Here is a 24,284-nt window from a genome sequence, read left to right on the forward strand (position 1 = left end):
GATGAATTTCTTTAGTCAGAGGGTGGTGAATCTGTGGAATTCATTGCCACAGATGTTGTGGGGGCCATGTGGAGTCAATGGATATTTTTAAGGTGGAGATTGACAGGTTCTTGATTAGCGAGGGTGTCAGAGCTTATGGGGAGAAGGCGGGAGAATGGTTTTGAGAGGGAAAGATGGATCAGCCATAATTGAATGGTGGAGTAGACTTTGTTGGCCGAAAGGCCTAATTCTGCTCCAAAAACCTATGAACCGTAACACTAATTTTAAAAGTGTTATGGACCCGTCCCACTTTCACGACCAAATACATGACATTTTTTAATCGTGGACATTTTTCATCATGTTGAAGAAAAGCCCCGACCTACTTGATGCCACAAATACCTACGACGAGCATCATGGCCTGCTATGACCTACCTATGACCTCGTGACGACCATGCTGCGAGTATGAGTCAAGGGCAAACTTGGCAGAGGTCGTGAATTAGGTCTTAAAAGTGGGACAGGTCCTTTACATTTTATTTTTTAAAATATTTTAAATCTCAAAAAAAAATTCTGACCGTCTCCCCTGCCAATGCAACTCATAATGTGATCCACTTCTGTCAAGTCTCCCCTCAAGCTACGGTGAAACATAGAAAGCAGTCCAAGTTTGTCCAACCTCTCTTAAATCTAATACCCTCTAATTAAGTCTAGTTTAGAGATATAGTGTGGAAATGGAAACAGCCCCTTTGGCCCAACAAGTCTGCAATCCCCCATAGACAAAGACTTAAGACTTTTGCCTTCCATCACAGTGAGGAGGTGCCTGGTGAATTCACTGTGGTGGATGTTAATTTGTGTTTATTGTGTGTTTTTGTCATTTTGTACTATATGTAGGACTGCAAGGCAACAAAATTTCGTTCAGACCACAAGGTCTGAATGACAATAAAGGCTACTTTGACTTTGATACCATTTTCATCCTGCACCCTGGGGACAATTTACAGAAGACAATTAGCCCACAAACTTGCACGTCTTTGGAGCGTGGGAGGAAACCGGAGCATGCTGAGAAAATTCACGCAATCACAGGGAGAGCGTGCAAACTCAACACAGATAGCACCCGTGGTCTGGATCAAACCCGGGTCTCTGGCGCTGCATGGCAGCAACTCTACCGTTGCGCCACAAAGTGCGGACTACTCTACATTCCAGCATTCCACTAATCCAGGCTACATTCTGATAGACCCTCTCCACATCCTTAATATATTGGGGCCAAGATTGTCCGCAATAAATAAAACAAGAGTTTTTAAAAAAAATCAACAATATAAAACATTGGACATCAGGAAGAGGCTCTTGAAAATCATTCAATTGGGCACCAATGCTTTTATGTTGGCATGTGAAGACAGCAGAGCAAAAATGTTGGCACATGGGACTGAGGAAGTGAAAAATGGTGAGGCAGAGACCACATGACAATGACTGACCAAGCTTCAAGTCGAGACAAGTCAAGAGAGTTTATTGTCATGTGTCCCGGATAGGACAATGAAATTCTTGCTTGCTGCAGCACAACAGAATATTGTAGGCATAAATACAGAACAGATCAGTGTGTCTATATACCATAGAACATACATATATACACATAAATAAACAGATAAAGTGCAATATAGGCTGTTATAGTTCAGAGTTTGAAGTTGGGTAATAATCTGATTAGTCACAACAGATTGGGGGAGAGAGTGGAAGGTTGGGCAGGAACGAGGCAAGATATTAGTAGAAACATGGAACTGCAGATGCTAGTTTACCAAGGAAGGACACAAAGTGCTGGAGTAATTCAGCAGGTCAGGCTACATCTCTGGAGAGCATGGACTAGTGACGTTTCAGATCGGGACCCTTCTTCAGAAACTAGTGACACTTGAGAAGACACATGAAACGTGCAAATCTCTTCCCCTACGTTTTAAAGAAAAAGGCCAAATTAAGTGGTATGAGTAAGCGTGAGAATAAAAAAATAAGAGTGGGAAGGGCAGCACAATGGCGCAGCAGTAGAGTTGCTGCCTTACAGCGCCAAAGACCCGAGTTAGATCCTGACTTCGAGTGCTGTCAGAACGGAGTTTGCACGTTTGTCAGTGACCCCGTGGGATTTCTTTGGGTGCTCGGGTTTCCTCCTACATGCCAAAGACATACAGGTTTGTACGTTAGCTGGCTTCTGTTAAAGGTACTGCAGATGCTGGAATCTTGAGCAGAACATAAAGTGCTGGAGGAACTTGGTAGGACAGGCAGCATCTGTGGGCGGAATGGACAGATAACGTTTTGTGTCAGGACCCTTTTTCAGACACTAATAAAGGATTCTGACCCAAAACGTCATCTGTCCACTCCCTCCACTTGCGCTGCCTGATCCACTAAGTTCCTCCAACACTTTGTGTTTTGCTCATCCAGAACACAGTGTATAAGAGCTTTTGAAGAAAAGAGGAACTATTTAAACTCAGGAGTGGCGTGAAGTTGCAATACTGACCCACTATACACACCGTGGACACCCCAGATACCATTATGACGTCCATTTAAATATGTTGGTTTTTAACAAGAAGGTAGACACAATATGCTGGAGTAACTCAGTGGGACAGACAACATCTCTGGAGAGAAGTTTCGGTGATGTTTCGGGTCGATACCCTTCTTCAGACTGTTTTTAGTACTTAGTTTTTAACACTAGTTTTTACTTTTTTTTAACGCTGTGGTGGGCATTGGAACTGAACAAAAGTTCATTAAAAATTCCGTGGATAACTGAATCGAGTTGTGGGTGGCACGGTGGCACAGCAGTAGAGTTCTGCCTCACAGCGCTAGAGACCCGGGTTCAATTCTGACTACGGGTGCTGTCTATGTGGAGTTTGTACGTTCTCCCTGTGACCATGTGGGATTCCCCCGGGTGCTCCAGTTCCCTCCCACATTCTGGAGATGTGCAAGTTTGTAGGTTAATTGGTTCTGAAAATTGCCCCTGGTGTAAAATGTAAAACTGGGATAACATAGAACTTGCATGTCGGCATAAACACGATGGGCCAAAGGGCCTGTTTCCATGCTGTACGTCTAAACCAAACTGCAGGCAAAAATTAATGGTGATATTCAACAGTGACTTCAGATCCAGGTAATTTACATTTAATGTCCTTAACACAAAATTCCAATTTAAGGATGGCAAAGAAAATCAAGCAGAAAAGATTTCAACTGAGGAGAGAAAAAAAAGTGGCATCCAACAAAAAAAAAGTGCTAATGAGCTAAGGGCATTGAAAGTGATATCAAACAGAAGCTAAGTGTGAAAACTCTTTACAAATCATGTCAACAAAAGAACAAACTGCCAAGGAGAAACAAGAGGTAGTCAATCAGCAAGTGTTAGGCCATTCCTATAATCACAATATGGAATGAGCTGCCAGAGGAGGTCGTTGAGGCAGGTACTATAACAGCATTTAAAAGACACGGACAGATTCATGGATAGGAAAGGAAAGGATGGGCCAAATGCAGGCAAATTGGACTATCTTAGATAGGGTAACTTGGCCCAACTGGATGAGTTGGGCCAAGGGCCTGTTTCTGTGCTGTATGACTCGATGAGGCTATTGCAGGAATCTCACAACAGTAAAAAGCTGCCAGTGTGCCACTCTGAATTAAAGTATTGAAGGCTGGCATAGGAAGGAGGCCATGAGAGGTAACGAGAGGCATGTAGAGAACTTACCCTGATGAATGGAAAAACAATCCCTTCCTTCAGAGGGATGTCTTCATTGATGATCTGGTGATTGACGTATTCGTCAGGCCCTTCTGTCATGAATAATTCGTGCTCTTCCTCCATATCAAAGAGAGCGCGAACTGAGATGGCGATTGTTACGGCCTTGGATGAGTCTTTCTGCACAGAGAGAGCCGGGATGGGAAGAAAGAGACTTTAATACCTTTAATATTTACACAAAAAATGTCAGCTCCACTCTTATCTCAGAAACACCCCATAACTTGATGAGGGAAAGGAGTCAGATCACAACCTCTTTCAGTGTAGTTTAGTTTAAGATACAGTGTGGGAACAGGCCCTTTGGTACACCAAGTCTGTGCCGACCAGCGATCACCGCACACTAACACTATCCTATACACATAAGGGACAATTTACAATTATACCAAGCCAATTAGCCTACAAACCTGCACGCCTTTGTGGGAGGAAACTGGAGTACCTGGAGAAAACCCATGAAATCATGGGGAGAACGTACAAACTACAGACAGACAGCACCCCAGGTCAGGATCGAACCCGTGTCTCTGACACAGCAAGGCAGCAACTCAACAGCTGCGCCACCATGCCGTTCAATTCTTGTATTTGGAGTACTACACACTGTTGGGTTGTACGATGCTATGGAATTGGGAACCCTCAATATAATGATATGTCGACACAAGAAACCACAGATGCTGCAATCTTGCAAAGAAGACAATGTTCTGGAGTAGCTCAGTCAGGCACCTTCTCTGGAGGACATGGATAGGTGACGTTTCATGTCGGGACCCTTGTTCAGCCTAATGTGGATTACATGCAGGCAGAGGAGATTAGTTTTTTGGCACCATGTTTGGCAAGGACATTGTGGGCTGAAGGGCCTATTCACGTGTTCTGTATAATCAATATTTATTTGCTTGTACAATGGCAATAATTACAATCTCCAACTGGATATGATAAACAGCTGTTTATCTAGACTTGTCACGACTTTGTCTGTGTGGAGTTTGTACGTTCTCGCTGGGTTTTCTCCAGGTGTTCTGGTTTCCTCCCACATCCCAAAAGATGTGGGGAGAGAGGGAGGGGGAGGGGGAGGGGGAGGGGGAGGGGGAGGGGGAGGGGGGGAGGGGGAGAGGGAGGGGGGGAGGGGGAGAGGGAGAGGGAGAGGGAGAGGGAGAGGGAGAGGGAGAGGGAGAGGGAGAGGGAGAGGGAGAGAGAGAGAGAGAGAGAGGGAGAGGGAGCGGGAGAGAGAGAGAGAGAGAGGGAGAGGGAGAGGGAGATTGAGGGAGATTGAGGGAGAGGTGGAGGGAGAGGGAGAGGGAGAGAGAGAGAGAGAGGGAGAGAGAGAGAGAGAGAGGGAGAGAGAGGGACAGTGTGTTTACAGGTACAATGTTTACATATTCTGTTGTGCTGCTGCAAGTAAGTTGTTCATTGTTCTGTTTTGGGGCATAAAATCCTCTTGATTCTTGAATTACAAGCCCACGTTTCTCTGCATTCAAATACTGAAATTAGTGAGGCCTTTTTTTGTGAACAACTGTACTACAGTTTTCAGTGAATAGAGATAAGATGTGGTTTGGCATTTTAAACTGACACCCGCACAAAAGTGGTTACAGAGCAAGCGGCTAGGTGCAAACATCACAAAACTGAACCCCCCAGAACCTACGTCATGGTTTTTATTCACCAGTTATGCCTACGGATGGTGCAATAAGCTGATTACTGTGATGCAGCCAACAGATCAATTTACCTCCAAATTCACACTGGGTTTATTATGAAATAATGTTCCATTCACGCTATATCACTGCTTGCATACAATCCTTAAATTATCGAGATGATAACTTTTCAAAGTGGTCATACATTAGAGACCAGCGTAGCAAACAAGTAGTTCAAGGGAATCTGAAATCAGGGAGACTAAAGATCCAAGAGCGTTTTGAACTGGCTCAGAAAATAAGTCATTTAACTATTCAAAATGATTAAAGGTTCATAAATTCATGTCAGAGGAGCAGAATTAGGTTATTTGGCCCATCGAGGCTACTCCATCACAACATTTATCTTTCCCTCTCAACCACATTTTCCTGCCTTCTCCCTGTAACGTTTAACACTCTTACTAATCAAGGGCCTGTTATTCTCTGCTTTAAATATACCCAATGACTTGACCTCCACAGCTGTCTGTGGCAATTAATTCCACAGATTCACCACCCTTTGGCTAAATAAATTCCTCGCCATCTCTTTTTATTCTAGAAAACAGATATGGGTAATTAGTAAATAAAAGGCACATTGAACGCACTATTAACACTGACAGAAATTCATGGACCTGGCCAGCGTTAATGCAGAGGGATACTATACAGATGCCTTAGAATGACTTACTTCAAGTGGCGAGTGTGTGGCACAAATGACCAGGGAAGGGCAGAATGTGAAAGAACACAAGGGAAAATTGAATACACAGGCATATGTCAGAATATCCAATCTAGGGATATTTATGGATATCTAGCACATGGAACTACAGATATTGGAATCTTGAGCAAAACACAAAGTGCTGGAGGAACTCAGTGGATCAGGCAGCACCTGGGGAGGGAATGGATAGATGACATTTTGGGTTGGGACTCTTCTTCAGATTCATGGATATTTAGGGATATTTATGTTTGGAATCAGTATTCACTTCTATTTTTTAGTACCAAGGAAAAATTAAGTGCTAGATTCAAGGAAATATCCAGCCACACAACACTTTAAGGACTGTTTATTTATTCTCAATCCACTGTATTTTAGCCATATTTTTCTACTAAACCTGAAGTAACAGAGGCAATTTTTGGGTGGAAGAAAATCAGCAAATATCGCATAGAACACAGAAAGTGCTGGAGTAACTCAGCGAGTTAGGCAGCATCCCTGAAGATCATAGATTTACCAGAGATGCTGCCCGACCCGCTGAGTTACTCTAGCATTTGTGTCTTTCCTTGGTAAATCAGCATCTGCAGTTCCTTGTTTCTACACACAAATCCCAACCACAGCACAGGAACAGGCCATTTGGCCCACATTGTCTGTGCTGAGCATGATGCCATTAAACTAATCTCCTCTGCCTGCACGTGATCCATTTCACTCTTTCTCTGCATAGTCATGTGCCTGCCTAAAAGCATCTTAAATGCATGTCTCCACCAACACTCCTGGCACGCATGGATTATTCTCTGAAATGGCTTTTCAAACTACTCAATCCGCAGACAATAAAGGACAAGCATTAATGTGGGACTTGCAGTAATAGTCGTCCAATAATTAAATACAATTACAATTTTTTGAAGATGTTTAATAGGATCTATGGAAGGAAGCCTGTATTATTTTTATATGTAATTGGCAGCAGGACACAAATGGTGTACCTATAGGGTTGGGTTTTTAGTTTAGTTTAGCGATACAGCACGGAGAAGCCCTTCGGTCCACCAAGTCCGCTCCAACCAGCAATCCCCGTACACTAGCACTATCCTATGCTCTAGGGACAAATTACAATTTTGACTGAAGCCAATTAACCTACAAACCTAAGATAGACACAGAAAGCTGGAGTAACTCAGCAGGACAGGCAGCATCTCTGGAGAGAAGGAATGGGTGATGTTTCGGGTCTGGAGAAGGGTCTCGACTTGAAACGTTACCCATTCCTGCATAGGATAGTGCTAGTGTACGGGGATTGCCAAGTTACTCCAGCTTTTTGTGTCCATCTTCGGTTTAAACCAACATCTGCAGTCCTTCCTACACAACCTACAAACTGGTACGTCTTTGTAATGTGGGAGGAACCCGGAGAAAACCCAAAAGACCCAGGTTCGATCCTGATTATGGGTGCTGTCTTCAGGAATTTATATGTTCTCCCCATGACTGTGTGAGTTTCCTCTGGGCATTCCGATTTCCTCCCACATTCCAAAGAAGCACAGGTTTGTAGGTTTAATTGACTTCTGTAAATTGTTCCTAGTGTGTAGGATAGTGCAAGTTTTTATTTATTTATTGATAGATACAGCGCCGAAACAGTCCCTTCGACCCACCGGGTCTGCGCCGACCAGCGATCCCCGCACATTAACACTTTCCTACACTCACTAGGGACAATTTTTACATTTACCAAGCCAATTAACTGGCAAACCTGTACGTCTTTGGAGAGTGGGAGGAAACCGAAGATCTCTGAGAAAACCCACGCAGGTCACGGGATAAACGTACAAACTCCGTACAGACAGCACCCGTAGTCAGGACCCCGGGTCTCCGGCACTGCATTCGCTGTAAGGCAGCAACTCTACCGCTGCACCACCGAGACTGCCATGTACAGGGTGATCGTTGTTCGCACGGACTCAGTGCGCTGAAGGGTCTGCTTCCACACTGAATCTCGAAAACTATAAACTAAAACTTGCCAAATTTCTCCAGCACTCTGTATCTACTTTTGCCAGCAAAGACACTACAGTACATGAAATACAATATTAATCAATTTAAAAATATATATATTAGCATGGAGGTGTCTAATTTATCTTTGCACGATGGATTTTTATTAGTTATGCATATCCAGCAGATGGATGAATGCATGGCAGGTAATCCCACCCGATGTCTAGCATAGAAGTCTACTTATCAGAGAGCTCCTCCTGCTGGTCCAGTTCACACACTGTAACCGAGAGAAGGGAGCTTCAGTATGGAATGCTACTCTACAGAGTTAATGTTAAGGTAATGTTATGTTTTATTAAGTGGAGGAGTAGCGAAGACGAGATGGAAAATGCCTCATACAGAACATAGAAAATTACAGCACAAGAACAAGCCCTTCGGCCCACAATGCCTGTGCCGAACATGATTCCAAGACAGACTAATCTCCTCTGCCTACATGTGATCCACATCCCTCCAATCCCTGAATACCCATGCGCCAATCTAAAAACCTATGAAATGCCACTTTCGTATCAACCTCCACCAGCAAACCAGGCAGTGCGTTCCAGGCACTCACCACCCTCAATGTAAAATAAATTGCTCTGAACATCTATTTTAAAATTTGCCTCCCTCGCCTTAAAGCTCTGCCCTCTTTGATATTTCCATCCTGGACAAAAGGTTCTGACTGTCTACCCAATCTATGCCTTTCACAATTGTATATACTTCTATCAGGTCTTCCGTCAACCTCCGGCGTTCCAGAGAAAACAATCCAAAGCGTTCAACTTTTCCTTTTGTTTAATGTCCTCTAATCCCAGCAACATGCTCGTAAACCCCTCTGTGCCGAACAAGATGCAAGGACTAACTCTTATTTGTCTGCAGACAATCCATATCCCTCCATTCCCTGCATGTGTCTATCCAAAGGTCTCTTTGCTCCCTTGGGCCTCCTCGACCGTGCCCAGCTCTCTGCCCATCAAGATAAATCCCATTTGCCTGCTAGGTACAGTATATTTCCTATGTAAGTGCCTGTTTAAATACCTCTTAAACATAGTGATTGTACGTGAAGACACAAGAGTCTGCAGATGCTGCAATCCTGAGCAAAACACAAAGAGCTGGAGGAACTCAGTGGGTCAGGCAGCATCAGCGGAGGGAATAGACAGGCAGCGTTGGGGTTGGGATCCTTCTTCAGTAGGGCCCCCTGTCTCATCGGTGTGCCGAAGAGACAGGTCTGTTCCCATGCTGTATCTCCAGACCTCAAACCTATGCCCTCTTATTTTAGATATGCCTACTATGGGAATAAATAATTCTGAGTGTACCTTATTTTTCCATTTTTGAACTTTACAGATGCCGCGTAGATACAGGCTTTTCGGCCCACCAAGATCTTGCCGACCAGCGATCACCCCGCACACTCACACTATTCTACATACTAGGGACCAATTTTTTTCCACAGAAGCCAATCAACCTACAAACCGGCACGTACTTGGAATGTGGGAGGAAACCGGAGAAAACCCACAAGATCGCAGGCAGAACGTACAAACTCCGTACAGACAGCACTAACGGTCAGGATCAAACCTGGGTCTCTGGCGCTGTAGGGCAGCAACTCTACTGCTGCACCACTGTGCTGGCCCTCAATATTATGTACATCTATCTGCCTCCTTGATTCCAATTAAATCAAACCTGCCCTATCCAATCTTTTCCCATCGCTAAAGCTGGCCAATTCAGGCAATATCCCCTTTCTGCACTCTGTCCAGTTGCAACAGAACGCCCCGACATGTATTTTATGCCTCAACCTTTGAAGGTTAGAATGCCACATGCCTTCTTCACCATCCTGTGGTCTTGAACCACAAGATCCCTCTGTCTATCTTTGTGTCCCACTAAATAATGTATACTAGATTAAGTGGGACCCGTTGGGTCCCTGTCACACAGGAGGCTTGGTCCCCCAACGCAATATTCCACCACTCACCCATAGCCCCCAACTGCACAGGCGCAGCTCATTTCCCCTCATCCGTAGCACTCTCTCCCCCTCCACCCTCCCTCTCCTTTCCCCTACCCTCAGTCACTCCCTCGCTCCTATCCCTCTATCCCCCACTTCTCACCTCCCCCACTGCCCTCCTCTACCTCTATTCCCCACCCTACCTCCCCCACTACCCCCTCCTCTACTCACCCCCCTCCGCTCCCTCTATCCCCTCTCCTCCCCCACTCTCGTTCCCCCGGATCTTGAGGTTGCCGCTCCTCTCCCTTCTTGTGTGCCCTGTCAGCCGTCGGAACCCTGAGAGCCAGGCCTCGGATCGGCCTGGAAGCATTAGCAGCTACGGCCGCGCCGGTGTGTGGGCGGGAGGGGTGTGTGGGAGGGAGGGGTGTGTGGGAGAGGGGGGAAGAGACCTAAGGGAGGGGGGTATCATGGGGAGGGGGGCAGGAGCCAGTGAGGGGGACCAGAGGGGAAGGGGCTGGAGCTGCGGGACGTTGCAATGGCGGTGCGTTTGGGACTCACAGTGGGCGCTGGACGCTCTCCTCCGCCGGGATCAGATTGTCCGATTTCCGTTTTGAGACATCTCCGACTCCGCGCCGGGCCGCTTCCGGTCCCCCCAAAAATTGTGTCCGGTTGGAAACCTCCGCCGGCCACCAACAGCGTCCCTCAGCTCCAGTAAAGATGCGATGGCGCAGGAAGGGGCGGAACATCCCGGGGAGTGACAGAAGAGATAATCCGTGCGGCGCAGATTAGCAGGAGAGGAGATTGATCTGCGCACGCACGGTTTTAAAGATTTTTAAACCTCGCTAACTTTTACAATATACCACCGATCGGAACGAAACGGAACGCAGCACAGGAGAACGTACCATTTTTGTGTAAATAGAAAAAACGCGCAAACCGGAAGAGCACAAGATCAGAGCTTTAGTTACGTATAGATAGAAGATAGAAGATGTCCTATCCCAATTTGGCATCCCAAAATGATTCACCTCACACTTTATGGAATTACATGCAGTCTCCCAACATTCTAATTGTAGATTTATTTTAGTACAGAATACATCCTGCAACAATTTGCAAACATTGAATTCGAAATGCAATCCTTAAATTATCGAGATGATAACTTTTCAAAGTGGTCATACATTAGAGACCAGCGTAGCAAACAAGTAGATCAAAGGCATCTGAAATCAGGGAGACTAAAGATCCAAGGGCTTTTTGCACTGGCTCAGAAAATAAGTTATTTAACTATTCAAAATGATTAAAGGTTCATAAATTCATGTCAGAGGAGCAGAATTCGGCCATTTGGCCCATCGAGGCTACTCCATCACAAAATCATAGCTGATTTATCTTTCCCTCTCAACCCCATTTTCCTGCCTTCTCCCCGTAACGTTTAACACCCTTACTAATCAAGGACCTGTTAATCTCTGCTTTAAATATACCCAATGACTTGACCTCCACAGCCGTCTGTGGCAATTAATTCCACAGATTCACCACCCTTTGGCTAAATAAATTCCTCGCCATCTCTTTTTATTCTAGAAAACAGATATGGGTAATTAGCAAATAAAAGGCACATTGAACTCACTATTAACACTGACAGAAATTCATGGACCTGGCCAGCGTTAATGCAGAGGGATACTATACAGATACCTTAGAATGACTTACTTCAAGTGGCGAGTGTGTGGCACAAATGACCATGGAAGGGCAGAATGTAAAAGAACACAAGGGAAAATTGAATACACAGGCATATGTCAGAATATCCAATCTAGGGATATTTATGGATATCTAGCACATGGAACTACAGATATTGGAATCTTGAGCAAAACACAAAGTGTTGGAGGAACTCAGTGGATCAGGCAGCATCTGGGGAGGGAATGGATAGATGACGTTTTGGGTTGGGACTCTGTCTCAGATTCATGGATATTTAGGGATATTTATGTTTAGAATCAGTATTCACTTCTATTTTTTTTTACCAAGGAAAAGTTAAGTAGATAGACATTTGTCAGAAGATGTAAGAAGTAATGTCTTATGCTGAGAGAGAGAAAGAGAGCGATAGAGATGGAGAGGCTTTATACAAGTCGTCACATCCCTGTGTGACCATGAACATAACTTTACCTGTGTGACACTGTGTTGGCTCTGATGTGAATACTATACTTCTGTATATATTTACCTGCTGTACACTAGTGTTCACGATAACCTCAAAATCGGTATCCATCTTCAATGCACAGTCAACCTGGAACAAGAAGATCGCAGCCTTTAAACCTGACAGCTCAGTTTTGCCAGCACATCCCCTAAACGGCCACTATATCATGCCCGACAGGTTTGTCAAGAGTGGGTGAGTCACGCAAGGTTCGCCCATTGCCTCGTACAGTTGGTTGATCTGAGGCACAATGGTGGAGGCTTTGCTCCATTTCACTTCAGTCTCCCGAGAGTAGAAGCCACAGACGGCGGTGGAGGCCAAGATATTGAGTGTTTTAAAGCGGAGATTGACAGGTTCGTGATTAGTAAGGGTGTCAAAGGGTATGAGAAGAAGGCAGGAGAATGTGGTTGAGAGATAAATATAGATCAGCCATGATCGAATGGCAGAGCAGACTCGATGGGCTGAATGGACTCATTCTGCACCAATCTCTTATGGTCTTATAGGCTAAGAAAAAAAAGAGGAGTAACTCAGCGGGCCAGGCAGCATCTCTGGAGAACATGGATAGGAGACGTTTCGGATCAAGAGACATCTTCAAATTAGTCACCTATCCATGTTCTCCATCGATGTTGCCTGCCTCACTGAGTTACTCCAGCACTTTGTCTCTTCTTTTGTAAACAAGCATCTGCAGTTCCTCTTAAACAGGCATCTGCAATTCCTCTAGCGTCTGGAGAAGACAAAATGGCAACAAACTAAATATCTGAAGGAAATTCAGCACCATAGGTTTGTCAACAACCAGGGGACATAGCTATAGGGTGAGGTTGAGCAGGCTAGAACTTTCTTCCTTGCAGCACAGAAGGATTCTACCACTGTACCGCCCCTGAGATTTCTGCAGATTTCTTTCTTGCATTCAATGCCCACAAGTGAAATAGCAGTTGGTTGAATAAATATCTGCACATATACAACACTGGTGTGCTGTAAAAGGGAATAAAAATACAAGATTGACGAATTATGCAGGAGGTGGATACTTTTCTGGGTAGGAAAAGCTATTGAATTGAATGACACAGCATGGAAACAGAAGCTTCAGCCCACCGAGTCCACACCGACCATCGGTCACCCATTCACACACTAGTTCTGTTATCTCACTTTTTCATCCACTTCCTTCACAATAGGAGCAATTTACAGAGGATTAATTAACCAACAAACCCGCACGTCTATGGGATGTGGCAGGAAATTAGAACACCCGGCGAAAACCCACGCGGTCACAGGGAGAACATAAAACTAAAGATACAGACACCACCCGAGGTTGACATCAAACTCTGGTCACTGGCGCTGTGAGGCAGCAGCTCTACCTGATGCAACACTGTGGCATCCTGAAATGCTCAAGTTGTGTATATTCTTCAAAGACGCACAGTAAAATGTTAAACTCTCAGGTACTCACTGAACCTTGAAATGAAGCAGAGAGCAGTAGAAATGGTTCCAATGTGCAGGAGAACTTCAATCTATAACCAAGTCAATCCAACGTTCAGAACTGTGGGATAACCAGATTGGTGTAAGAGCAAGGTTTATATACACTACTTGATCCAGAGGAAGTAGAATAACCTACACTAAGAACAAGGCCCTTCTCTGTACTAAATTACAACATTGAAACCACATAAACACAAGTTCGCTGCCTGCATTGCTTTAAATAGAAGCACTTGAATTATAACCAACAAAATCCCTAACTTCTACCAAGCATCTGCACTTAAAAATAAATGCCTATGGAACTTTAGCAAAGATATTTTTAAATAGTTTGAGATCAAACAGGTATAATGTCTGTTTTTTAATCTTTTTAAACAGTACGCACTAAATGCGTTCGTATCTGCAGCTTGTAATCTAAAGCACACATTCTCTCTACATACCCCTATAGTCCTCTAGTACTGTATGTTTTCAAATGTAACGTACTGATATGGACTCCTATCAGGAGAATAATACATGTGTATATATGGTGTACATGCAGATGCCATTCTGCACTCTGGTATTTTTCTATTTGCTCTACCAGTTTAGAGATACAGCATGGAAACAGGCCCTTCGGGCCACCGTGTCCATGCTGACCCACCTGATCACCCATTCACACAAGATCAATGTTATCCCACTTTCACATCCACTCTCTACATACGAGGAGGAAATTTACAGAAGCCAATTAACCTACAAACCCGCATGCCTTTGGGATGTGGAAGGAAACCGGGGAAAACCCCACGCAGTCACAGGGAGAACGTACAAACCCCGCACAGACTGCACCCGAGGTCAGGATCAAACCCGAGTCTCTGGCGCTGTGAGGCAGAAGCTCTGCCCACAACGCCACTGTGCCGCCAAAGAGTCCACCAAAAACTCTACATTAAACGTATTTTATTCTCCCCACATTCTCATCACCTCCCCAGAACTCCCCACCTATAAACTGAGGACATTTAGCCTAGGAAATTGGAAACTCCCAGGGTCACAGAGAGAAAGTATAAACTCTACACAGTTAGCACCGGAGGTCAGGATCGAACTGGGTTCACCGGCACTCTATCTGTTGTGTCACTGTGCCACCCTGTGATCTGATTTAACTGGATAGCATGCAAATAAAAGCATTTCACTGCATCTCAATAAACAGGACAATACAAAACCACTTATAATACCTACACCTTCAGACCAGGATAATACAATGCTCAATCTTGAATCAGGTAATCCCAGCTAAGATTTTTGGGATGTTATAATGGACATACCTACCTGGTATAACATAAAATAAAAACAGGCAGCATTCCGGGACTCCCAGAGAAACATCAAACTGCTGATGCTGGTACATAGATAATAGGTGCAGGAGTAGGCCATTTGGCCCTTCGAGCCAGCACCACCATTCAATGTGATCATGGCTGATCATCCAGAATCAGTACCCCGTTCCTGCCTTCTCCCCATATCCCTTGATTCCGCTAGCCCTATGTAACTCTCTTTTGAATGCATCCAGTGAATTGGCCTCTCCTGCCTTCTAAGGCAGAGAATTCTACAAATTCACAACTCTCGGGGTGAAAAGGTTTTTCCGTTCTAAATGGCCTACCCCTTATTCTTAAACTGTGGCCCCTGGTTCTAGACTCCCGCGACATCGGGAACATGTTTCCTTGAATTAGTGTGTCAAATCCCTTAATAATTTTATATGTTTCTATGAGATCACCTCTCATCCTTCTAAATTCCAGTGAATACACACCCAGTCGCTCCATTCTTTCATCATATGACAGTCCCACCATCACGGGAATTAACTTTGTGAACCTACGCTGCACTCCATCAATAGCAAGAATGTCCTTCATCAAATTAGGAGACCAAAGCTGCACACAATACTCCAGGTGTGGTCTCATCAGGGCCCTGTACAACTGCAGAAGGACGTCTTTGCTCCTATACTCAACTCCTTTCGTTATGAAGGCCAACATGCCATTAGCTTTCCTCACTGCCTGCTGTATCTGCATGCTTACTTTCAGTGACTGATGTACAAGAACACCCAGGTCTCATTGTACTTCCCCTTTTCCAAACCCGACACCATTCAAATAAAATCTGCCTTCCTGTGCTTGCTACCGAAGTGAATGACCTTACATCTACCCACATTATACTGCATCTGCCATGCATCTGCCCACTCACCCGACCTGTCCAAGTCACCCTGCATCCTCATAGCATCCTCTTCACAGTTCACACTGCCACCCAGCTTTGTGTCATCTGCAAATTTGCTAATGTTACTTTAATTACTTTTAATTAGGTGCGGTCCAAGCACTGAGCCTTGCGGCCCCCCAAGTCACTGGCTGCCATTCTGAAAGGGACCCGTTAATCCCCTTTCTTTGTTTCCTGTCTGCCAACACATTTTCTATTCATGTCATTGACAGGTTCTGACAGTCCAGGAACACTACATCCACTGGCTCCCCATTGTCCGTTTTACTTGTTACATCCTAAAAAAATTACAGAAAATTAGTCAAGCATGATTTTCCCTTCATAAATCCATGCTGACTTGGACCGATCCTGTTACTGCTATCTAAATGCGCCGCTATTACATCGCTATTATAATAATCAACTCCAGCAACTTCCACACCACCGAAGTCAGGCTAACTGGTCTATAATTCCCTGCTTTCTCTCTCCCTCCATTCTTAAAAAGTGGGATAACATTAGCTACCCTCCAATCCACAGGAACTGATCCAGAATCTACAGAACATTGGAAAATTACAAAACAGGACACAAAGTGCTGGAGTTACTTAGTGTCAGGGATCCAGGCAGTATCCCTGGAGAAAATGGACAGGTGATGTTTTGGGTCAGGGCCCTTCTTCAGACCTTTCTTTTCTCTGCGCATGTTGTGTTTGCATTTGAGGAAGGGTCACGACCTGAAACATTGCCTTACCATGTTCTCCAGAGATGCTGCCTGCCCCCCTGTGTTACTCCAGCACTTTGTGTCCGATTCAGAAAACGTGCGTTGACTCTGTGTGATGGCAGCTCATGGAACGAAGAACTTCAAATATCTAGACAGACCACCAGGGGGAGGCTGAATGCCCTAATTCTGCCCCTGCAAGTTATGAAGTTACGAAGAACAGTAGCCTTGAAAATAATAAACTTTAAAAAGAAATGTAGACTAAGTGAAAAATCACTATTTTGTAGGAAACTTGTCTTTGCTGTGGGTCTGAGCTTTGATTCAGATGAATCCAAGTTTGAAGTTTATTTTTGTTGCATTCAAATTCCTGATAAATATAAGCTTGGGTCAGGAAATGTTCTGTGGGATTTTGATAAAAATATACAATTTGTGAATACTTCCACCACCAACAAAAAAAAGGGTTCAATCATTCATTCAGACAGATTTACAGCTAAATTTAAATAAATATAGAGCTGTGCAGGCGTATAAATAAAGTGATAAACCACAAGCAAGATGCTGTTTGTCAATTGGACTAAATTGCAGCTTTTCCTTTAATATGCTCAACTCTTTCCACTAATTAAAATATGTTCGAGATGGGGATGGATTGCAGGGAGAGGAGAAACGTGAAACCATCAAAATGACTGCTTATTGCAAACTTGGTTTGGGAACAGCTCCATCCAAGACCGTAGAAATTGCAGAGAGTTGTGGACGCAGCCCAGACCATTGGGCAAACCAACCTCCCTTCCATTGACTCCATCTACACTTCATGCTGCCTAAGCAAAGCCACCAGCATAATCAAGGACCAGTCTCTTCCTCTTCTCCCCTCTTCCATCAGGCAAGGGGTACAGAAGTTTGAAAACGCACACCTCCAGATTCAGGGACAGTTTCTTCCCAGCTGTTTTCAGGCAACTAAACCATTCTCTCACCAATTTGGGAACAGTCCTGAGCTGCCATTTTCCTCATTGGAGACCCTCGGACTATCTTTAATCGGACTTTATTGGGACTATGCCTTGCCCTAAACTTTATACCCTTTATCCTGTATTTGTACACTATGCATGGCTTGATTGTAATCATGTATAGTCCTTTTGTCGACTGGGTAGCAACAAAGATGTGTGGGTTTGCTGGATAGTTGGTCAGTGTGGACTCAGGCCCGCTTGCATGCTGCACCACTAAACTAAACCAATCAAACTTCTGACAATTATTTCTCCTCCTTTACCTGCAAGACCATCTACTGCATCCCAAAGTAACATTCCTGCTGTAGAATTAGTGGCATATTAGAAACATACAAAATAAGTGCAGGAGTAGGCCATTCAGCCCTTCGAGCCAGCACCACCATTCAATATGATCATGGCAGATCATCCAAAATCTACTCCGTTCCTGCTTTTCCCCCCCATATCCCTTGATTCCTCCAGCCCTAAGAGCTAAATGTAACTCTTCTCTTGAAAATATCCAGTGAATTGGCCTCCACTGCCTTCTGTGGCAGATATAAAAGAATAAATCATAAAAAATTTCCTTCCTTTATTGGCAACGCTGATCAGATAACTTAGTTCAGCTGTTGAAATCAATGCTATGTGTGAAACTTAGTTTAGTTTTAGAGATACATTGTGGATATAGGCCCTTTGCATCACTAAGTCCACGACGACCATCGATCACCCTTATCTTATACACTAGGGACAATTTACAGAAGCCAATTAACCCACAAACCCCGTATGTCTTTGGAATGTGGCAGGAAATCGGAGCACCTGGAGGAAACCCTCAGGGACAACGGGCAAACTCTATACAGACAGCACCTGTAATCAGGATCCAACCCGGGTCCCTGGTACTGTGATGCAGCAGCTCTACCACTGCGCCACTGTACCACCCTGGTTCAACATGAGAACGATCATACTGTGGTTATGTGAACCATTTAATTTAGTTTAGTTTAGAGATATAGCACAACAACAGGCCCTTTGGCCCACCGAGTCCATGCTCACAGGCAATCCCCACATTAATGCGATTTTACAACTACTGGGGCCAAATTACAATTATATCGAGCCAATTAATCTACAAACCTGTACCTCTCTGGAGTGTGGGAGGAAACCGGAGATCCTGGTGAAAACCAACGCGATCACGGGGAGAACGTACCCGTAGTCAGGATCGAACCCGGGTCACTGGTGCTGTGAGGCAGCAGCTCTACCAGCTGTGCCACCGTGACACCCAGCTGCACCAATCTGCCATACATTTTACACAGTTAAAATAATTACTTTGATGATCAATTATGAATTAAGTTATGCAATCCTCACACAAAGTTAAATTACCCTCAATATTGATGCAAAGTGCTGGAGTAACCCAATGGGTGAGGCAACATCTATGGAAGATATGGATGGGTGATGTTTCAGGTTAAGGCCTTCTTCAGACTAATTGCAGTGGAGGAGGAGCGGGTGGTAAGCCGAGTAAACAGGTGCGGGCAGGATAAGGCTTTTTCTCAACTTTCTCCACCCTTCTACAATTAGTCTGAAGGGTTCCAATTTGAATCATCATCCATCCATATCTTTCAGAGAAGCTGCCTCGACCTGCTGAGTTACTCCAGCACTTTATTTATTTTTTGGTAAACCAGCATCTGCAATTGTTTTTGTCTACTTTCAATATTAGTTCAGTCTTTATCCAATTAAATAAACAACTGCAAATGCAAATTCTTTAAAAGCAGGTAGTAAAGGCAATAAACAAAGCTTAGATTGCAATGCCTACATTCAGAAATATATCTCATTCCAAGACCAACATTTTGTTATGTCCACAGAACACAAAATGATTGAGGAAACATCTTATTATCTGAACATCTTCTTCGTCTGAAGAAGGATCCCAACCCAAAACATCATCTGTCCATTCCATCTATGCTGCCTCACCCGCTGTCCCTCCAGCACTTTGTGCTTTGCTCAAAATACCAGCATCTGCAGTTCCTTGTTTTTCTACAAACAGCCCATTGCAAAATTTGACTCCACCCAACCTGTAAACTGATCCCATGCATAGATAAAAATACTTCCTGATTTCAATCTGGAGTTAGCCTTGGTGGAGACAAAGAACTGCAGATGCCAGTTAATACACAAAAGGACACAAATGCTGGGGTAACTCAGCAGGTTAGACAGCATCTCTGGAGAACACAGATAAGTGACGTTTCGGGTTGAGACTGAAGAAGGTTCCCAACCCTAAAACGTCACCTATCCATGTTCCCCAGAAATGCTGCTTGACCCGCTGAGTTAATCTGACACTGTGTCCTTTCTTATCAGAAGGGTCCTGACCTAAAACATCACCTGTCCATGTTCTCTGGAAATGCTACCTGACCCAGCACTTGGCGTCTTCACAATATGCCTTTCAATAGCTGGATGTTAAGTAAAGTTGTGAGATGGAGTCAGCAAAGATAAACACAGTGCTGAAGTAACTCAGTGAGTCAGGCAGCATCTCTGGAGAAAAAGGATGGTTGTATTCAAGTCTGGTCTCAATTCTACCCACTGTGATCAACATTTGCAGAACCACAACCATTTAAAATGTAGAAACAAGGAACTGCAGAAACTGCTGCCTATTTGTTTCTCAAACATTCCTGTTTCTCAAACTTAGGCAAAGTTTTCTAATCAAATACAACTCTGCAAGGATGCAATGCAGAAAGTTAATTTTGGAAAAAGCTAAAAGGTGGTGGGATATTGCATATGTAGGCCTGAGGGTCCCACAGACCGTGCAGTGACACAGACTCTGGTCACTGGGCAAGCTCCCAACACCACTCACTCTCACCCCAAGCAGCTCCAGATCCAGCAGCACACGCCCTCACCGCGCAGGCGCGGCCACCGAGCACGCCGGGACCTCCGCCGCCCTCCGCTCCAATTACCGTCCGGTCGCGGCTCCCGGGACTACATCTCCCAGAGGGCAGCGCGCCACCAAAGCCACCACCACCAGGGGAGCCAGAGAGTCAACCAGTCGACAATAGCCTCTGTTGGGGGTTTACTGGGGATATGTTAGAGTAGGACAGGACACTGTGGGATTTAATGCCAATATAATAATCTGGGGCAGATTATTATAGGACATTCTGGGATTTAATGGGGGTATAATAATGTGGGGCAGTTTATTCTGGGAGTTAATGGGGAGACAATTATTTTAAGGCAGGACATTATGGGAATTAATGGGGATATTGGATTGGATTGGATTCAATTTATTGTCATTATCTCATAAGAGACATTTGACAATAATCTGACAAGATATTCTTGGATTTAATTGGGATATAATAGTGTAGGACAGAACATTGTGGGATTTAATGGGGATAGAATAATGTGGGGCAGATTATTTAGAGATTTAATGGGATTGATTGATACTTAGATTGATTGTTATTGTAACCCTCCCCTCCCCCCCCCCCCTCCCCGCAGTGCATTCCGGGCCCCAACAATTTGTGTGTAAAAAACTTGCCCCATTTCACAATTAAACTTTGACCCTTTCACCTTATAGCTATGCCCTCTAGTGTCAGACATTTCCACCCTGGTAAAAATGTTCTGACTGTCTACCCTTTCTTTGCCTGTCATAATTTTACATAACTCTATCAAGTCTCCCTGTCAATCTCCAATGTTCCAGGGGTCAGTTGTGCTCAATTTATTCTGGGATATGATGGGGATATAATAACGTGGGCACACGAGGAACTGCTGGAATAAATGAAAGTGAAAAAAAAGTTCAGTGTGAGTACACATACTCACAAATCCACAATATATATACACACACGCGCACACATTTGTAAACAAAAAAACCAACAATAATAGTGCAATAATAACGATAATAGTTCAGAGCTTATTTGAGGTTTTTGTGTTTAATAGCCGAATGGGTGTAGGGAAGACGCTGTTCCTGAACCTGGACGTTACAGTTTTCAGGCTCCTGTACCTTCTTCTCAATTGCAGAGGTGAAATGAGTGTGCGGCCAGGGTGGTGTGGGTCTCTGCTGGCTGCCTATTTGAGGCAGTGACTCTGGTAAATCCCTTTAATGGTGGGGAGGTCAGAGCCAGTGATGGACTGGGTAGTATTCATAACTTTTTGCATTCTTCTTCGCTTCTGTGCATTCAAGTTGCCAATGCAACCAGCCAATATGCTTTTGACTGTACATCTGTAGAAAGTTCAAGAGAACCCTCTCTGACATAGCAAATCTCCGTAATCTCAGGACGCAAATGCATTGATGTACTTTCTTTACAATTGCATCAGTGTGCTGGGTCCAGGAAAGATCTTCGGAAATATGCATACCCAGGAATTTGACATTTTTTACTCTCTCCACCATTATCCCGTTGATATAAACAGGATTGTGGGTCCTCATCCTTCTCCTTCCAAAGTCCACAATCAGTTCATTGATTTTACTGATAATAAGAGCCACGTTGTTGTGCTGGCACCATTTGGTCAATCGATCGATCTCACGTCTATTCTCTGACTCATCGCCATCTGTAATTTGACCAACAACAGTGGTATCGTCGGCGAACTTGAAGATGGAGTTCACACTGTGCCCGGCTACACTGTCGTGAGTATAGAGTGAGTTCTATGTTCTATGTTCCAGATTTGGATGAATTATAAATTGGTAAATGTGTAGGAAGGAACTGCAGATGCTGGTTTACACTGAAGATAGATACAAAATGCTGGAGTAACTCAGCAGGACCAGAGATCTCCAGAGATGCCGCCTGTCCAGCTGAGTTACTCGAGCATTGGGTGAACTGGTAAAACCTGACTTGACTTGACTTGACTCCTCTGGTTCTGCCGTATGGTCGCCATCGTGGTAATTCATTGGAATTACAGAAGATATCAGATGATAGAAACATAGAAACATAGAAAATAGGTGCAGGAGTAGGCCATTCGGCCCTTCGAGCCTGCACCGCCATTCGATATGATCATGGCTGATCATCCAACTCAATATCCCATCCCTGCCTTCTCTCCATACCCCTTGATCCCTTTAGCCACAAGGGCCACATCTAATTCCCTCTTAAATATAGCCAATGGACTGGCCTCAACTACCTTCTGTGGCAGAGAATTCCACAGATTCACCACTCTCTGTGTGAAAAATGATTTTCTCATCTTGGTCCTAAAACCCTCCTCAATCTTCTGAATTCTAGTGTGGAATTCAGAAGATTGAGGGGTGATCTTATAGAAACTTACAAAATTCTTAAGGGGTTGGACAGGCTAGATGCAGGAAGATTGTTCCCGATGTTGGGGAAGTCCAGAACTAGGGGTCACAGTTTAAGGATAAGAGGGAAGTCTTTTAGGACTGAGATGAGAATGATGGAAGAAGACACAATGTGCTTAAGTAACTCAGCGGGTCAAGCAGCATCTCTGGAGGGGAATGGATAGGTGGTTTCCGTCGGGACCCTTCAGTTTGATTTGTACGAGTTTGATTTGATTGTATTTATGTGTAACCCTTCATCCGACTGAAAAAACTTTATTTTGCTTGTTATGCAATCAGATCAGATAAAATAATACATAAATACATTAAAGTCAAACTCAAGTACAATAGGTGGAGCAAATGAGAAGATATAGAGTGCAGAATATAATTCTCAGCATTGTAGCCCTTCCACTTCAGAGACAAAGTCCCGTGTCCACAATGGTGTAGCGGTGAATCGGATAGTACTTTAGTTTATGGAGGAACCATTCAGAAGCCTGATTATTGAGGGGAAGAAGCTTTATTCTGCATGCTATCAAATCAAATTAGAATATATTACACATAAATACAATCAAATCAAACTCGTACAATAGGTAGATCAAATGGGAAGGTACTGAGTGCAGAATATAGTTCTCAGTATTGTAATGCATCAAGTTAAAGGAGTTGTGCGGGGCAAGGTTTTACAGACGGTGGTGAATGCCTGGAACACGCTGCTGGGTGTGATGGTAGAGTCAGGTATGATAGTGACATTTTGGATAGGCGCAGATAGATAAGTGATGGTCTTGGCATCATGTTCGGTAAAGACATAGTGAGCTGAAGGGACTGGTCTTGTGCTTTACCGTTCTATGTTCTTTTAGATTTTAGTTTTAGAGTTAGAGCGTGGAAATAGGCCCTTGGGCCCACTGAGTACGCACCGAACACGATCGCCCGTACATTAGTTCTATCCTACACAATAGGAACAATTTACTGAAAATTTACATTTAAATCACTGAAGAAGGGTTTTGGCCAGAAACGTTGCCTGTTTCCTTCACTCCATAGATGCTGCCTCACCCGCTGAGTTTCTCCAGCATTTTTGTCTACCTTCACTTATAAACCTGCATGTCTTTAGAGTGCGGGAGGATACCGGGACACCCGGAGAAACCCCACGTGGTCACATGGAGAACATGCAAACTCCATACAAACAGCACCCGAGGTCAGGATCGAACCTAGGTCTCTGGCACAGTGTGGCAGCAATTCTACCGAGCGCCACTGTGCCGCAGTGGTCATTTAGATGGTAATTGAGATTGTCAATTGGAAAGTCTATATTGTGAGACACCAAGTGGTCATTTAAAGATTTACCACAGACTTCTTAAAGAAACTATCAGGAGGTTGTGTGGACTAAATTTATTTTTAGTACTTTTGTGTTGCAGCCATAATTGTTGAGGTTCCTTCTCCAAGTCAATAAGCGAGGGGAATCCTTGCTGTGATCAGTTGTGTGGGGGCAGTGACTGGGGTTCCTAAAGGCCAGCATACCTGCTGATGCTGGGTGTTCCCTCAGTCGTACAAGTGCATTTTTGTCATATAGGTGTGGCCAACTTCGAGCATTGTATTTCAGCATATCACAAGAAGA

General features: G+C 44.2%; 1 protein-coding gene across 2 annotated transcripts in view; it reads right to left on the minus strand.

Annotated features, from left to right (window-relative positions):
• The window catches only part of LOC116984696 (cytosolic 5'-nucleotidase 1A-like), a 29,453-nt gene extending 9,037 nt beyond the window's left edge, over window positions 1-20,416 (minus strand). The window contains exons 1-3 of one of the 2 annotated variants that reach the window (XM_033039007.1): window positions 13,577-13,688; window positions 12,169-12,231; window positions 3,668-3,835 (exon numbers count right to left, since the gene is read on the minus strand). In XM_033039007.1, the coding sequence (XP_032894898.1) occupies window positions 3,668-3,835; window positions 12,169-12,213 (213 nt within the window). In that variant the 5' untranslated portion in view covers window positions 12,214-12,231; window positions 13,577-13,688. Of the gene's footprint in view, window positions 1-3,667; window positions 3,836-12,168; window positions 12,232-13,576; window positions 13,689-20,296 lie in introns of those variants that run through there. The other variant, XM_033039006.1, reaches the window with a different exon arrangement.
• Window positions 20,417-24,284: the final 3,868 nt, after the last annotated feature.

Source organism: Amblyraja radiata, chromosome 20 (assembly GCF_010909765.2).
Source record: "Amblyraja radiata isolate CabotCenter1 chromosome 20, sAmbRad1.1.pri, whole genome shotgun sequence".
Lineage (NCBI taxonomy): Eukaryota > Metazoa > Chordata > Chondrichthyes > Rajiformes > Rajidae > Amblyraja > Amblyraja radiata.